The sequence below is a fragment of the Photinus pyralis genome, unplaced genomic scaffold (genome assembly GCF_008802855.1).
Source record: "Photinus pyralis isolate 1611_PpyrPB1 unplaced genomic scaffold, Ppyr1.3 Ppyr1.4_LG5, whole genome shotgun sequence".
Classification (NCBI taxonomy): Eukaryota; Metazoa; Arthropoda; class Insecta; order Coleoptera; family Lampyridae; genus Photinus; species Photinus pyralis.
This window is the reverse complement of record NW_022170596.1, coordinates 44,912,315-44,929,902: the sequence shown is the minus strand read 5'-3', so window position 1 is coordinate 44,929,902 and position 17,588 is coordinate 44,912,315. Positions and strand designations below refer to the sequence as shown.

At 36.5% G+C, this 17,588-nt stretch overlaps 2 protein-coding genes across 4 annotated transcripts; one reads left to right on the top strand and one right to left on the bottom strand.

The window, feature by feature from the left end:
- Window positions 1-1,706: 1,706 nt before the first annotated feature.
- LOC116170941 (histone-lysine N-methyltransferase SETD2-like) lies at window positions 1,707-15,253 on the bottom strand. 3 transcript variants are annotated; one of them, XM_031487519.1, is made up of 14 exons: window positions 15,088-15,252; window positions 14,923-15,032; window positions 13,826-14,867; window positions 13,560-13,777; window positions 8,676-8,804; window positions 8,480-8,625; window positions 8,277-8,430; window positions 7,791-8,229; window positions 7,493-7,740; window positions 5,908-7,438; window positions 3,396-3,555; window positions 2,998-3,344; window positions 2,608-2,952; window positions 1,707-1,955 (listed from the first exon to the last, which is right to left on the bottom strand). In XM_031487519.1, coding segments are annotated over exons 2-14 (4,923 nt in total). In that variant the 5' UTR covers window positions 14,925-15,032; window positions 15,088-15,252; the 3' UTR covers window positions 1,707-1,793. The 3 variants fall into 3 exon arrangements, with proteins under 3 accessions (XP_031343379.1, XP_031343382.1, XP_031343380.1); XM_031487522.1 differs by lacking the exon at window positions 14,923-15,032 and having other exon boundaries at window positions 15,033-15,253; XM_031487520.1 differs by having other exon boundaries at window positions 13,826-15,032.
- A 908-nt stretch (window positions 15,254-16,161) lies between these two features.
- LOC116171244 (39S ribosomal protein L3, mitochondrial-like) lies at window positions 16,162-17,588 on the top strand. The gene is made up of 5 exons (XM_031487956.1): window positions 16,162-16,321; window positions 16,371-16,467; window positions 16,520-16,729; window positions 16,777-17,066; window positions 17,116-17,588. The coding sequence occupies exons 1-5, from the start codon at window positions 16,254-16,256 to the stop codon at window positions 17,537-17,539; spliced, it is 1,089 nt and encodes a 362-aa protein (XP_031343816.1). The 5' UTR covers window positions 16,162-16,253; the 3' UTR covers window positions 17,540-17,588.

Sequence of the window (17,588 nt, the reverse complement as noted above, 5' to 3'; positions counted from 1 at the left end):
ACAAGATGCAGTCGGCGACTCGAATGGAGAACGGAATTCTAAACGGCAAGCGGTGAGCGGCTACTGATTAATGCTAAAACAAACTTAAAGCGCACAGCGATTTCCCTAAGCGGGAACAGTAAATAGTCGGATTCAATAGCGGTTTGTACGGGAAAGTAATTGCAGGGAAGCGAGATAATATCCCATTTTATAATTATGTAAACGGAAATAACAAAAACGGAGCGGTAGGAATTACCTGTGCAAGGAAAAACAAAAGCTATAGTTATACGGTGCGGTAAAGTTAATGTAAAAGCAAAATTTAAACGGCATGAATACAAAGTAGATTTACGGAAAGCTCAAAATTGCGGTACTTATAAAACGTAGTTTGCAAAAATGCAAAAGGCGGAAAGCAAAAAATGTAAATATTGTTAAACACCAAACGCAAAAAATCCCCTCTTAATAAAGCGTTTACCTTAATATACAGGGTGTTACATGACGGCATGTAAAAAAAATTGGGTGATAGAGGGGCACTTTTTCCAAAAACACCGAGGGTCCAACGTGTTTCGTTTGGAAGCCACCCCCAAAGCAGTAATGAAATTTGGATTTCTTCTTTAATTTTTTTCTCAGCAACCAAGAGTTACAAAGATGGGTGGCACGTCTTTGAATAGGTTTTCGGGTATGCTCTATCCGATTTTGAAAAGCAATTTTCAAAATTCCTATCACGAAAGGGCGCACCCCTGCTCGGGGGTGCGAAAAAAATTCTGATTTCGACGAAATTTGGTATCTGGGGGTTTTTGAACATGAAAATGACGAATCGAGAATTAGTTTTTAAAAATTTGACGAAAAAAGTTCCACTGCAATTCTTGGCCGGACAACAAAAACAAACAAACAAAAGTTATACTCATTTGAAGATTCCGCCTTCGGGTTACAAAGTGTTCCCCGCCTACTAGTGAGTGATCTTATTTCGCATTGAAAATGTCGCAAATAAAAAAACAATTATTTAAGTCTCTAAAAAGCATCTACGCTGACGTATTTTAATGAACTGATGCCCAGCGAGTATTAATGAGAATAGACAGTGTCTTTGACATCAATCCCTTGAGACAAGGAAGTTGCATCCACGACAATCGCCTCCACATTTTACCACAGCAAAGCGTGGCCCAACTGTGACCACACCAATTACTTTGTGTATGTTTGCTTGACAAGATAGCGTTTTGGAGGTTCAACATATCTGATTCAAGAAAGTGTACAGTAAATTCCAGATTATCCGCATAATTGAGTGGTGCCGATATCCAGATTTCACAGATAAGTTGCAAAATTGCTGATAGCAGTTAAACAATGGCTGAAGGTACTCAAAAACCGCGGATAATCGAGTGTACTTCCAATTTAGGTATAATAAAAAATCACATTTTCTTATCTTTTTAATCGATGGTAGTACTAAATCCTGATTTGTGTATAACCTGAATATATACAAGGGAGCACCTTTAAGATAAAATACAACATAATCGCATGGGGAGGTCATGGTTTTTTTTTGTACAAGCAAAGTCTCTCAGGTACGTTCACATTGACACCCTGTCACGATAAGTATCATGTTTAAATCAAAATGATGATTAGAAAAGTAGCTGAAATATCTTACATCTTGATTGGAACAGTTTCTGCTTAAAAAATTATGTTTGTACTTAAGTCTACAACACTATAACTCGCATGCACAAAAAAAATTGAATCGCAACTCGTTTTCAAATTATAATATACAAAAATTGTAAAATAAGTTAACAATTACAAGGTTCTATCACAGACACAAATTGAACATCACTTAACTAATAGTCCAGATCATCTGGCGGTCTTACATACAATTCTCCAAACTTCGACATATATTTCCTTACAAATTCTTTTGCTTTTGATTTCACACTTTCTGTACACGTTAAGTCTTCTAAATTCTGGCAGTGCTTTAATTCCTTTATCATTACGAAATGAGTTAGCTGAAAAAAAAAACAAACACGTAGTGTGCAAAGCAAAATTTCGATTAACACATTCAGTGCCATTAAAACACACATATGACGTCTGTTTATCAAATAACATAATGTTGCCCATTTCCAATTATTTACTCTCTCACTCTGCAATCAGACACAGATCAAAAAGACAATAGTGACGATTGTTACATTAATTCCCTACGTGAAAAATGTGTGAATTTAAATAACCTTCTCCAGAGTAATACCAAAATCCATCACAATCTGCATTACTATTCCCCTATTTAAAGCAGGATGTTGACAAAGTTTTGGCCCTTAAAGATTAGCCAATTTTTATTAAGGACCGTTTGTGAATGGATACTAATTTGCAAAATAAGATTTTGTTTTTCAAATATTTTGGAAATTAGCAAGTTGGTCCCTTACGGCCAGTTGCACAAAAAAATAATCCAGGAGCATTGTTTAATCCGGTATTAAGACATTTGATTGGCTTTATACTGCAGTATGCAACCAATCAAATGTCACAATTCTTGTTTAAACCCAGATTTGGCAAATAATGTAGGATTTTGATTATAATTCGCTTTCCTGCAACCGGCCGTACAAAGTATTAATAATATGAGCACACTATGCAATACCTTTTATTTAATTGATCCTGCTTGTAACATACCTTTCTAGCAAGATGTTTGAAATCTTCTGTATTCGTGATTTTTCCCTCCTTACAGTCAGCCTTCCTATAGGGATTTAATATTCCGACCATGACACCGGCCATAATTGATGTAAATGATTCTTTAATTTTCCTAGCAGATTCAGAATTTAAATCCATAGCTTCTTTTAATTGGATTTTTGTCAACGTTTTGTGTTTACGTGACGATTTAGGCGTCTTAATTGTAACTTTTACCCGCTTTTTAGTTTGTTCTGCCGACGTCTCTTTTTGCCGTTTCAATCTCTCTTTATTTTCCTTATATTTTCTCAAATTCTCTTTCGCCAATACCTTATCCTCTTCGGTGCGCGGCTGTAAAATACAATTGAGTGAATTAACAACTGCGAGAAAACTTACGCTTATTATATGCACTTCGGTTACCAAACCTAACCGTTTTCGTTTGGACGCCGATTCTCGGTTTGTTGAGCATTCACGTTTCAACACGTTAAACTCCTCTTGCAGTCTTTCGTCGAGGGAAGTCACGCTCGTATCAAGCATCTCCTCCTCTTCATTCGTAATAGTGCAAGAGTCGTTCGGGCTTAATTCAATTTGTGGACTGCATTTATCGAGTGAATCCAAGAGTGAATGTTTTTTACGCACACTCGCCGCTAATTTTGACTCTTCTAAATCGTCTTCGTCACTATCCTCCGATGATGAATCCGAGCTTAGACTGCTAGTTTCTGAACTGGATGACGATTCTGTAGCTACAATACGTTTTTTGTCGAAATATAAGTTAAACAATTATTTCTGCTTACATTCCTCATCCAGTTCAAGATGTGGAGGAATTTCTGGTGGTTCCCACTGGGATATGCGTATTTTTATGTGATAATAGTAGGGACGACCATATTTATCTTTCGCGCATTTCCATTTGGGTGGTAATTTAGCTGGTGGGGGAATAGGTCCCGCAAATTTTACCTAAAAAAATTAGTTTTGAACATTCCTTCGTGCTTTAATGTTGAACTTTAAATGACATTCTGAGCTTTTCTCTGTTCTGCTAGAGCTTACCACATTTTTTCAGAGTTTTTTATGCTGGTATGGTTCTAGAGGGTGCACATAAGGTTTTTGGCAGCATTAGGAAAGATTTAAGGTCCTTGAAATGCTATAGAATTGTTTGGAAAGTGCAAGAAGGTTTGGAAAGCCTCACAAACGCTTCCACGGAAATCAAAGGACCTTTAGTGCCCCCCGGAGCTGCTTGAACCTTACAGTACAAGAGCCTTCGAATAGTATTTCCTAATTTTAAAGTCTTTAGGACTACACGCTCTAGAAAGAACCTAAAAATTCCATACAGGACTCTCACTAAACCATTTTATACAAGTTTCTGTTCATTTTAGATAAGAGTGCTCGAAGTCTTTCAGGACTTCTATGACGTTTACAAAGCACCTTTTGTGGAAACTATTTGCACCTTTTTTTCGCATTTTGTAACACCTCAATTCGACATTCATTAAATGTTTTTTAATATTTCCAATCTGTTGCCAAAAATATTTCAGTTTTTTGAGAACGCGCCATTTAAAATTAATCTCAAATCCTTTAAAATCCATAAAATGCATGTTTTAATGACCTCTACCCTACCCTCTCATTATTTTACAAATAAGGAAAATACATACAACATATATTCCCAAAAAGTACAATTAAAATTTCCTTTTCCTTTTAAATGATTTTTAGTTAATCATATTTAAATGTTGCTGAGAGGTGACCGCCCGCCCCCCATTCAGATATTTGAGGATGGACATGAATCATGATGAGGGCATTAATACCACCTTTCAATATCATTTAAATCGTTGCGTGAAATGTACTACTGTTGAGTAACGGCATAATTTTGTTTTCGAGAATGGATGATTTTTATGGAGAGGGGGTATTATGTTGCTATCATTTGAACCAAATGCGCATATTTGAGTTACTGAATTATTGATTTTTAGTGCATTTATTAAGAATTTTAAAAAATGTGCTGTTTGCGTTTTGTTCGGACCCACTTTCTATGGTTTTGAACTAGTGGTGCAAAGTAAAACTTTTAAACATGGAGGGGAGGGGCTAGGGGTGAACCACCCTTCCTGGTATTCAAATGAAAGGTCTCATCAAATAGAATTGGTTCCTACAAACTAAAACTTTCCTGCACAACTCCTATTCGAGAACAGTGGGTGATGGGGGAGGGGAGTAGAAATAGAGTTTATCTTTGGTTTTATTCTTCATTCTTCATGGTACTGACTTCTAATAACTATCCCTTTCCTCCAAGACCTATTATCGGGATCGCTAATAATTCATTACCATTTTGTAATTGGGGGAGGGGGGGGACTAAAAAGAGGTATTCAAATAAAGTCTCAACAGCAGAAATTAATTCCTACCTACTCTCCAACATCTTTTCAAGATAAGTTATCATTCCTCATATTTCAAGAACAGTGTTGGACGAGTCAGACAAAGGCAAAAAGGGGTGCCATCTATCGATGATCTCAAAACTAAGTGTGAATATATCGCGAATGGAATGTCGGGAGAGCGTTCACACAAAGGGCTATTGAAACATTTGGTCAAAGCATATCTATTGAAGTCCAAACATTTATTATTTATTTATTAACTGCAAGTGCGAATATGTTGAGAATGAATTTTCAGAGGAGGATACCGACAAAGAGAAAATAGAACGTCTGGGCGACACATCGATTGCTAACATCAGGACAACTATTTTGATATCAAGAGTGTCGGAGGAGGGTATTCACAGAAGGAAAATGGAACATCTAGACGAAATATATGTATTAGTAGTGTCAAAACGTATATCTTGAGAATGCAGTGCCAAAGATACAAAGAAAAATCTGGACAAGGCGTACCTGTGTGCGTAGGTGTGAATATATCAACCACAGTGTGTTGGTAGAGATCACGTACAGGCCCACTTTTGCTCAAATAAGTCGTATTAATTTTGAAGTATTTTTTAAAATTTAATTTGCGAATGCGCAACCACTTTTTGGTGGGGCTAGCAGTTATGTGAATATTAATGAGGCACTGAATAATTAATTTTCGAACTGAGTATTACATTTTGTTTTAGAAATAGTATCAATTTTAGATTTTTTATTGTTTTGGCCAGATAATCTAATGTCTTGCATGTAAATACCAAGAATGCAGACCACCAGATTACCACCAAATTTTTATATGAAGCAACCTTATAGAATTTGAAAAATCACACCTATTGGCAATATTAAATCTCAAAAAAATGGCTACCTTTACGCTAATGTATCAAAGCATAAAATTACACTTATATGTGTGTAAGTGCAAGGCAATTCTTACCTGTATCTCTTTTTCTGGCTGTTTTTCCGAATTAAAAACGTGCTGTGAAATATTAGGTGGCGGAATATTGGTTGGCTGCATCGACAGGCTTTGCGATTGTAAATTTGATATGGGAGTAACATTCGTCGGTGGAGGAATGTTTGTTTGCAAAGTTATATTTTCTGGAAGAGAAATGCTCGTCGCTTGAGGAATTATTCGAGGAAGAGACGGTGGCGGTATGTTTGTAGGTATATTGAGAGTGGGGACATTCGGTATGGCTGGCATTGTATGAGGAATTAATGGACGATGGATGTTTTGTTGCATGTGCGAGATGTTAGGGGGCGGCACGGACATGTTGGAGATAGCTGGCATTGGTGGGGGAATGCTGGTGATTTGCGGATTTATCATAGGATTCGACATTGTGACTGATGGCATTGGTAAATTGGGGAGGGACACTGAGATATTTGGGACTGTCCCAGGCATTGAATAAGAATAATTTAAGCCAATGTTAAATCCGGGTGTAAGGTTTGAGGTTATAATAGGATTGGCATTTAAATGTACGGGATAGTTCTGCCACTGTCCGTTTTGTTGGTTCCATATCATTTGAAAGTTTCTGGAAGGTTCATATTGCGAAGAGTACATTGAATCGTTGCCTACAGACATGTATGGGATATCATGTTGCCTCCATATCTCTCGTTTATATCTCCGCTCTTCTTCTTGTTCAACTTGCATAGCAAATAACTTTCGTCTTTCGTGTTTATTAATCCTACTATGCATACCATGATACGAATCTTCGTGTTTTTGACTCTTTCTGCTTTTCCTCTTTTGTTCCCTGAACTTCTGGCGCCTGTGCCTTTCCTTTTCTTTTTCTCTCTCCCTTTCCCTTTCAGAATGATGCTCGGAGTCCCCTTTGTAGCCTTTATCAGCTTCTCTTTCATGTTCTTTCATTTTTTCAACTCGTTCTTTCTTTGGTATTCTAAAAACTTCTTTAAGAACAGACCACGTTTTTAGTAGTTCTAAAGCAAGTGAAATTATCTCCCCCTCATAGTCTCTTTCATCTTCCTTAGGACGATCTTTTTGCACTTCAGCCACCTTTGTTTCGGAATTAAAAACCATTGTGGAAATATCCATATCTTCTTCGAACATATCAATTATTTCTTGAACCAACTTTACATTATCTTCTTCTACTCTCCAAAGGTTTTCGGAACGTATATTTTCTATATCCATACCTACGGATCTCCTTATCTCATACATGTCTACAGGTCTTTTGAACACCATCTTCTCATCCTCTTCTAACTTGTCTTCTTCTTTTATCACCTCATCATTTTTCCATGTTTCTGTGGGATCACTCTGAATAGTGATCTCAGCTTTTGGCTCACATATTGGAGCTGCCTCATTGTCTAACATGGGTGAATTACTTTCGGAATCGAATTCTTTGGGTATATTGACTAATTTTTTTGACCATAATTCGACAGTAGGTAGAACCTTACTGTCTTGGAGCATTGTTTTGTCGGGAATTGGAAGCGTAGCTAATGTTTGCAGGATGCCCAGCCTGTGTAACATTTTCCATTTTTTAGTAGCGTAGCACAGTTATAGATTACCATACCTTAAAGCCTCTTGTTTTTCATTGGTTGAACACAATTGTTGTGCATCACTCATCCATCCATAAATCAGCTGTAAACCGTGATAGTCCAAAAACAACCTTCGACATGGAAATTCACCCCGTCTCAATACTCTTAGTAATGTAGTTCTTTGTGAAACTTCGGTTGCGCGAACCATTAAGCGACAAAGTTTGACGGTTTGCGCACGATTTTTTAACCCTGTCGAAACCAGCAGTTCTAACTCTTCGTCAACCTGCAAGATAAAGAGTGAGCAACAGAGAACGGTAGGCGATGCAAACATACATCCACATCCTCGAATAAATCTTTCAGTATCTTTCTTTTAATGATTTTTTTCTTTTCTTTCCTTGCTGGCGTCTGAACCTTTACTGGCAGTTGAATCTCGGCTGGAGTAACAACCGGAGGGGTTTTACTAGGGATTGGCTCTGGAGTTTCCACCTTGATGATTGGCTCCGGTACCAGTGTTGGCGTCACAGGTGGCGGGAGCTCAACAACTGGTTCAGTAGCAGGAACAATGACAGGCGGTTCGGGAGGTAAAGGTGGTTGTTCTTCTTCAGCTTTTGTCACCTCTGGGACAACTTCCCTCACCACCTTCTCTACTTCTTCCTCATCTTCCTCTTCCTCCTCTTCTTCTTCCTCGTCATCATCGTCATCATCATCAGGCTCTTCGCCAAGCCAACCTCTGCACAAGCTTGACTCGCAAAAACACTTTTGCGCTTCTTTTCTGTAAATACTGATTGAAAATGGGTTACAACTAAGAATAATTCCTACCCATATCGTTGAAATTGATAGTCAAATGTAATCTCTTCACCGGCGATTATAGTTCTCTTACTGAAGAAGCCTATACGCAACTCTCCATTAACAGTCCACTTTTGTGTTTCAGCGTTAGGATCGCAGGAGTGGTTGATGAACCGTGAGATGTTACCTACGATCGCGGCCATTATTTACAACAACACCAATTGCCTCGTACCAACCTTTTTGAGTGGCGTCAATTACCGCATCAGATCTAAGCGACATAAAATAGTAGTGCGGATTTTTATCTTTGGAGTATTCGGTGGCGCGATCTTCAAATTCATCTGGGCCAATCACCTCGCCAACATACTCAAGGATAAATTCCCCACTATAACATGCTTTGTTATTCAGGTTAGAGCGATATTGTTTAAATCTTACAAGGGTATCGCCGCAGTAGCTCTTATACCCAGTCCCTTTTTGTCTGTCCTAAAGACTTCACACGGCGAGAAAGCGGATTTTTGAAATCTTTTGTTTGTGCATTTATCTCCCACAGGGCACAACGTTCCACTGAAATACAAAATGAGGAATCATTTGGATGGATAAGATAACTGCAATTGTAATATAAGGCCCCTCCTCTCACACTTGGCTTCCAAAATTATCAAAAACAATCAACAACTATACTTTTCCAGTGCCCCCACCCAGATTCAAACTATTATACCACTCAACTATATCAAGGTGACTTGGAGGACTTAGCAGTACGAAAAAAGCAACTAATTTACCTAACAACAGATAGATCCCATGATATCATTAAAAATAACTATAGGACTTAGGGTTGTACTACCACAAACTTTATACCATAGAGACTATTGCAATCCACTATTTACAGTCAACAACATACTCACCGTCCACGCTGTATGCATCTATGAATGTCTTGTATACATTAAGCAAAACCTTACAGACCTTACAAGACATGCAGACCAACATGACTACAATACAAGAAACATACCGGCTAGTGAACAACATATATAAACTATCGACCACTCAGAGGAACTATAAATACATTGGCATTGTGCTGTACAATAAACTTCCAGCAGAAGTAGGTAACAACGCTACCTATCCCCGCATTTAAGGGTACAATTAAACATTACCTCATGCAAAATCCCATATACTCTATAAATGGAATTACGAACAATAGTGATACGTGAAAAATGTTTATGTCATACTAACCTATCATAGCACATTTTACATCTGTGATACGCGGGCATAAAGTACCACTTTATGCTCTAGGGCATTAAGTATCACCATAGTAACTCATTTAAACTTAATGACAAAACAAACAAATATTTGCAGGTCATTGAAAATTAGAAACGTCAATTATTAATTGTCAATACCTACTTAATCACAAGATTGGCCTTATTTCGTATAGTTTCTGGAACGTCTTGCTCATTCACGATGAACTGAATTATTTAAAATTACGTTTGACGTTTGGATGGTTTCATTCACATTAACAAATTCGAACCACACATACTCGATCAAACATAATGAATTATTTTGTAAACGAATTTTGACGAAGAAAACTATTTGTAAAACATAAAATTGTGTATGTACCACCGGCATTAACTGATGTTTATACTCTCGAGCTTTTTAACTCGTCGCCCTCGAGAATATAAACATCACTATTATGCCCTTAATACATAAATAACTATTATATCATTGCATTTTACTATTATTAGGACGAATTGTAAGATTGAAATGCAATAAATCTATCTATCTAGTAATACCCAACTACAAAACCCATGTCAAAAATAATGTTACACACAAGTTGGATCGTACTGCCCCTTACTGCCCATTGAGCGCGGTGTTGCCAACTCTCCCCTCCGGTACATGACAGACATAATCGCTCTTCCGCCTGGCTAGGCCCAAAACACGACTAAAGTATTTTCAAAAAATAGCTCACCACTCTTATTTTTGGAAATACATGTTTTTAAAAATGGCCAAAAATAAGTGTGAATACATTTTTCTGAAATTAAAACCTAGTTTGTGTAGTGGTGGAACCTCGGGTGGAACTAAGCTAATGGAATAGAACTAGGTCAGGACTAGTCTCTACTGTGTAAAATTAATAATTATTGTTGTCTCTATTTTACTTTTATTATATTCTTCTTTTTTTAACGTTTAAATATATAATAATAAAAATGCACTGTTTTTTCAGAATGACAAACCTTTTATTTTATGTAACCGGTATTTTTGTAAGTTAAATTTTGATTTACTTTCTTATTGTTATTTTTTATTAGAGATGTTTTAGCGCATTTTCCAACTCATGTTTGAAGGGGCTATAACCTGGGCTGTAATGACCATTGTCTCCGTTCACTTCGTTTCCAAGATGTCTAGTTTGTTCTTTTTGCATTCGATAGGTTATAATAATAATAATAATAAGTCTTTATTAGATGACGATCTAAAGGGCGAAGTTCACCTAGAGGCAACATCGCCACCAGGTGTTCTTCCACTTAACTCACTTAACATAGCTCTGGCACCTGAGTCAATCTCAACTCTTGACGATTAATTTGCGCATGCGTAAACTGCGAACTATCTTATTTATAGAAAATTATAGAAATATTTTTTTGAAATTTTATTAAGCACAGATGCTTCTAGTAAAGACAAGCGTATCACATACTGTAAAAATCAGATGTGCGCATGCGCAACTGTCTTGTTTATCTAGCAAATGCAAACATATCGCACATTTTAAACATCTGGTATGTGCATGCGCAGACTGCGCACTGCTAAGTTTCTTATTTATATGAATATTTATGCCTTAAACTTATTTTCCTTTGCACACACACATAATCTGTTATATGACCTTTCAGGAGTACTGATCATATTATGTTATCAAAAATCTCTAAACCTTCCCCATATAGTTTTATTCGTTGAAGTTTTTAAAAATAACAGTAGAGTATTTTTATTTAGTTATAATAGGTATACAGTGGTCGCATAATTATCAGTTTTCAGTTTGTCCTGTAATTAGCAAGTTTTCCTGTTTGACATTTTATAAATATTATTATTATTATTCAATATCAAGCATATTTATTAAACAATCAGTAAAAAGTGTGGGATTGCATTTGAAACCAGGTGTCAAATTCTTGACAGAATAGCTTCCTAGCTGAAACCAAAAATTGCCAACATATGTACGCACTTACAGACGAGAAAAATTTATTCTTTAAAAGTTGCTTAAAATAATCTAAAACGTCAACATTTGATGAAATTTCGCATTGTACCTAGCTCATGCTATGAAGAGAAAACCATCAATTCCATAAATAAGAAAGTTGCATTTCTGCACATGCGCAACACGATTTTTGCGCATGCATTTTGTTTGCTTTTATTAGAGGGACCTACCATCCAATTTTCGTTAAAATTGCTCCATAAATAAGAAAGTTGGATGTTGCACATGCGCAACTCGATTTTTTGCGCATGCATTTTGTTTTCTTTTATTAGGAGGACCTACCATCCAAATTTCGTTTTAATTGTTCTATAAATAAGAAAATTGCATTTCTGCGCATGCGCAACACGATTTTTGCGCATGAATTTTGTTTGCTTTTATTAAAGGGACTTACCATAGAAATTTCGTTTAAATTGCTTCAGAAACAAGATCGTTGCGTTTTGCACATATGCAACACAATTTTTTGACTTTGACAATTTTTTTCTCCGTTTTTTGATAATATAACCCGGCCCAATTTTTTGTAGGTTGTATACAGGAAAATAAGGTCTTCCAAATAATAGAATAAAAATTTTAGGTTGCTATTTGAAAAAAAAGTTCGATGCCGTTAACGGCGCTCCAAAATTTCTTTTCAAAAATTCGGCCTGTTATTTTTCTGTTCGGTATGCCTAAAACATATATACAAAATTTCAACAAATCCGTCGAGCCGTTTTCTCAGAAAATTGCCAACAAACGTACGTACATACAGACGGAAAAAAATTTTATTCTTTAAAAGTTGCTTAAAATGGTCTAAAACGTCGACATTTGATGAAATTTTGAAATGTTCAAAAAACGGCTATCGCAATAGCTACCTAGCACATGCTAGGAAGCTAAAAATCAAATCTATGAATAAAATTTTCTAAATTGGGCGTACTTAGTTTGATAATTACTGCGATATTGAATTTTTTCAGATACAGTTTTATAAAAAATATCGATTTGCGGCGAAACCATTCGTTTTAGATAGCAAGTGTGACGCATAAAGTGACACAAAAAATTGCGCACCTACTAAAGTTAACGTATACAGTAAAAATCAGATTTGCGCATTCAGAGACTGCTCAATGCCAACTTTCTTATTTATATAATTTATGTAGATATTTCTACATCAACACACAAATTTTTTCGCCTATATGGGATTATAAAATTTCTGGAATCTTATTCAGAATAGACTATCATCAACGAAATTGCATGTCATAACTGTCTTCGTAAAGACAGTGTATATACAACTTCGTATTCAGAACTGTCAAACAAAATTACAAAGGTATAAGCGCACGTTTCCAGCGCATAAGTCAAGTTTAGAGTGACGTTTCTATCAATAAAAAAATCATTATTTATACACCAATTTCATTGAGAAAAAGTCCAAATGCATTACCTCAATGCCCATACAATGCTTATAATTAATATTCCATGACCAGGTAGGTACTTTTTGACCAACTCAAAACCCTTATTAATAGAATTTCATTTGTTTCATTTCTTTAAGTTTGCTTTTTATTTAATGATTTTGTTTTAATTTCTTTAAAGTATTATTATTAGGTAAATAAAATACTTACTATTAATTTAAGCTGATATACCGATACAATAGGTCTCTAGCTTGAAGTGCTTTCAAGCAAGTATATTTTACATGATATAAAAAATTGACTTAGAGAAAATAGGAAGATGAGCTTGAATTGTAGGTCTTAAGATAATTCTAGACTGCATTGAAATGGAGAAAATTATACTTTATATGTAACATTTTTTTTAAAATTATTTATTATCCCTCTCTTCTGAGCCCTCAACAGCCTTGCGCCCAATTACAGAGTGACCCGCATAATGCTTTTTAGATTTTTAATCGACTGTACTATCTGGGTTCCCCTGAGAACCTTGAAAAGGAACAATGCTCTATAGTGTCAGAGACAACTAGCAATAGGTCAGTAATAATGAACATGTCTCATTTACAGACTAAAAGGTCAATCAATGAAACAAGAAACTGTGACATGTCCAAAAGCATCTAAAGTAAACTACATTACTTGAAAAACAATAGAATACAGACACAAAATTGATATTTTTTTACTGGAAGCAGAACTTTGGGTCATACCTACCATTCAATTAACAGCAAGCGATTGAGACAATCTTCCCCACAGCCAACTTCACCCTTTTCAATTTCTTCATTTGTCAACATGCAATCGCAAACCATCTTTCTAGCTTCTTTACAAGTGACCCTTCCGGTCAGATACTGATTCTCTTTCAGATGTATGAATTGCTTTAATCTACCTTTAATTTCTTCAGCGCTACTTAAAACCTTATCAGCCTCCACCTCCTGTTCGTAATTGAGATTAAGACAATTCCACTACGTACACATACTTACCATTTCTAATTCGCTGGAACGCCGCCAACGTGACTTCACCTTCACAGGTTTAACTTCCGCTTCACTTTCCACAACTGGATTCGGAGGATTAGAGCCATCCGTCGGTATATTATCATCGGCTTGACCGTTTTCGGAAAGGTCTGAATCGGTGCTGCCTTTTCCACCCTTACCTTCGTTTTTGTTTTGCGTCTGTTTTTCGCAAATTGATTTTATTCTACTAGAACGCCTTATTGAATTATCCAAGCTCATCAAAACGTCCATTAACTCCTTATCCGTCTTCTTCGCTCTAGGTTTGCTACTGGCCTCCTTTTTAGGTTTGGACTCGAGTTTCGGTGTTGAAGAGGACTTTTTTCGTGCAGTACTTCTGCTTCTCGATGATTTTGAACTCTTAGAACTTCGACTTTTACTCTTTGGTTTTTTCTCAGACTTCATATTCTCAGAAGTTTCATCCTTGATGCCCGTAGAAGGTGCGAATTCGATAACAACTTCGGATTCGACTTCTTGTTCACTAGCTACAGGTATAATCTCTGCAGGAACACATTCACCGGTGAATGTTTGCGCATTATCATTAAAAATATGATCAGACAACTCTATTTGTGTCGCATCCATCTCACATTTTACACCAACATCTCGATCAACATGCTTGGTGTCTCCTGTTACTACCAAGTTAGACAGTTGCGAAGATATATCTGTCGCTAGGCAATCGGCATCCGCTTTAGCTCGTATCTCAGTTATATGTATGGCCGGATCAGTAAATTGATCATCCATTTTCAGTCCCGATGAATTTATACAACTTACAGAGATTAGTTCTTCAAAATCGATATTTTCTGATTCATTGTGCTCGGGACAGTCTATACTTTGAGCTTCCTCTGGATTTTCTAAAAGAGATCGATATTTACCAAAGTTTTTGAGATTTGGCTTCTTTTCAAAGTTGATAAAATCGGTTTTCTGTGTATCAGTGCTTGTATCTGAACGACTTTTTCTGCTAGATTTTGAACCATTTGTGTTTTTCTTCTTTTTTGGTGCCATCTTCAAACTAATCCTAAAAGAAAACCATAATTCACCACATAAAAACACTGCAAAGAACAGCTGATAACATTTCTTCCGATTATTCACTTTACACAGGTACTACAAATTACTTTGGACTGGGAACAAAGTGTAATGTGGGCTAATACAAGCTGAAGATGGTAGGTCCAGTGTTGTTTACCTGTAGAAGAAATTAGAGGCTAGAGCTACCAGCTTAACCAAACCGTATGATATACTCTTTAGTTTCTCCTAATATTTAGTTGGCTAGTTATGTAATTGTAGTATCTGTTATGTTTAATTGAAAGTTGAAACGTTTCTTCCACTTTGCTCCCCTTAAAATGAAGCAAAGCATCAAACCACCCCCCAAACAACTGCCATCAACAACTTTTCTTATCTTGCTTTGCTTGGGCAAGTTGTATAAATAATATTGTTTTGTATGAAAATTGGCGCGTTCATAATTTTGAAAATATCTACAGGGCGCTCCGTCACGGTGGTTCTTCACTTGGTCTTATTTCTTGGTCTTGGTCTTTCGAATAAAATCAATACCCTCTTGAATAACATAACTGTAGTAACTAACTAACTGCACACAATTTTTATAGGACCGGAGCTATTTTTCTTGTATGAACCGCGCAATTTTAGGGATAAATCTAGTTGTTTTTGTGTCACCAACCTAGTGAAATGGATCGGCGACAATTACGATGTTGATCGAGGGACGCACTGATTATCTTTTTTTAAAAATAAATCTTAGTTATTCTTGTAATTTTTATGTTTCTTCAAGCAATCAAAATTTAATTGTGATTTGAGGTTAGCAACTTTGTTGAGAAATCTGTTTTTCTTCTGTTGGCAGATATGTGGCAATTGAAATATGCAACATTGCATGTAATGCTTTGACCTTGCAATTTCTTTTTGCAAGTTCTTGCGCGTTGTATTGCTTTATGTCAAGCGGGCTTAAAAGAATTGCATGCAATTTTGGTGAAAGCTATAGACCATGCTCTAGTCTAGTTCATGTCATATTTCGATGGAATCGTGGTAATTTCTGAAGCTATTATTTATTTTACTTTGCGTAATCTTATTAGGGTCTAACTTTATCGTGCGGTGCATTAGCATTGTGCGTGTTCCAATCATAGACCTAGCGTATATGGATTCGTTACCATTGCTTGCAATGCTATTATAGTACCGCCATAGATGTATACATAGGAGAACCATTGTTTAAACTTAAACAATGATAGGACGCTTACTGTCTGCATTGTTTCGGATACCAAAGCACCTTGTATATAATTGGCCTTCAAAGTAATCTGTGGTATTCGCTAACCGTCATTTTCATAAGAATGTCAGTGGAGTCTGTGGTAGGCATACCATCCATATATAACCTTAAATTTGTAATCTTGATTGTTTATAAAAAATGGCTTTGTCTCAAATTATTAAGCAGCCTACAATGAAATTATTAGAAGAAAAGTTCTTAGCATTAAGGTAGCTATACGAAAAATACATTCAAATCGATCTAAATCACTGGTTTTAGTATACAATCGTGTTCCGCAATACAAACACGACACAAACAAGTTGCCCCACAGCCGAGATTACGGCATCCAACATGGTTAACGAAGAAAAATCGTGTGGTACTTAATTTTTGAGTTCGTAAACCCCAATACCAAATGAGTACATTTACAGATTCACGATGACTTTCTAACAGCAGACAATGCAGAATTCGTGCAAGAAGTCACAAAAGATAAATATGAGATACCTCCGAAAGTTGAATTACCAAAAAACATTATCGAGTGGACTCCTAAACTGAAGAGGACCGGTGTTATCGCACGTAAAATTGGCGAGCTGCCCTTGTGGCTTAAAACAGGCAAGAAAATCAGCACGACTTTGTTGCAAGTATGTTAATAATCCTCAAAGCTAATTATATCTAATTCAAGACGTAGGTTCTAGATAATCATGTAATCAAGTATTATACGCCCGAAGAATACGATCCACCTCGTAAGCGACCCACTAGAATTAAGAACAAAGCTGGTTGTTTACTATTGGGGGCACAGGCAACAGATCCAACTTACTTGACAAAGGAGTACTGTTCCTTGTTTAAAAATACCGGGCTTATGCCAAAAAAGTATTTGGCAAGATTTTTCATTAGTCCCGATGCAGTTTTGCCAACAGGTACTCCGATCACTGCCCAACATTTCAGTGTGGGAAATTACGTTGACGTCCGTGGGCTAACGTAAGTTGATATGTAAGAGTATTCAACTTCTAATGCCACTATTACTCAGGAAATATCGTGGCTTTCAAGGTGTTATGAAACGTCACGGTTTTAAAGGCATGCCAGCTTCCCATGGGGTTACAAAAACTCACAGGAGAGGCGGTAATATTGGTGGAGGTGGCGAGAAGGGAAGAGTGTGGCCGGGCACAAAAATGCCAGGTCACATGGGAAATCGGTACCGATTTGCCAAAGGATTAAAAGTGTGGAGAATAAATACCAAACATAATGTGCTGTGGGTTTCTGGTATTGCGGTTCCCGGTGCCACTAATTCAATCGTGTACATTTATGATACAAATTTGCCAACGCGTAAACCTTTAAAACCATTGGCATTTCCCACATACTTTGGTCTAGATGATAATGTAGTTGAAGAAGATATATATGATGAAAGTTTACAACGATTTAGTGATCCTACCATTGTTTTCCAAAAGGAATAGTTTCTTGTTTACTACTATATTTTGTTTTAAATATAATCATTAACATACA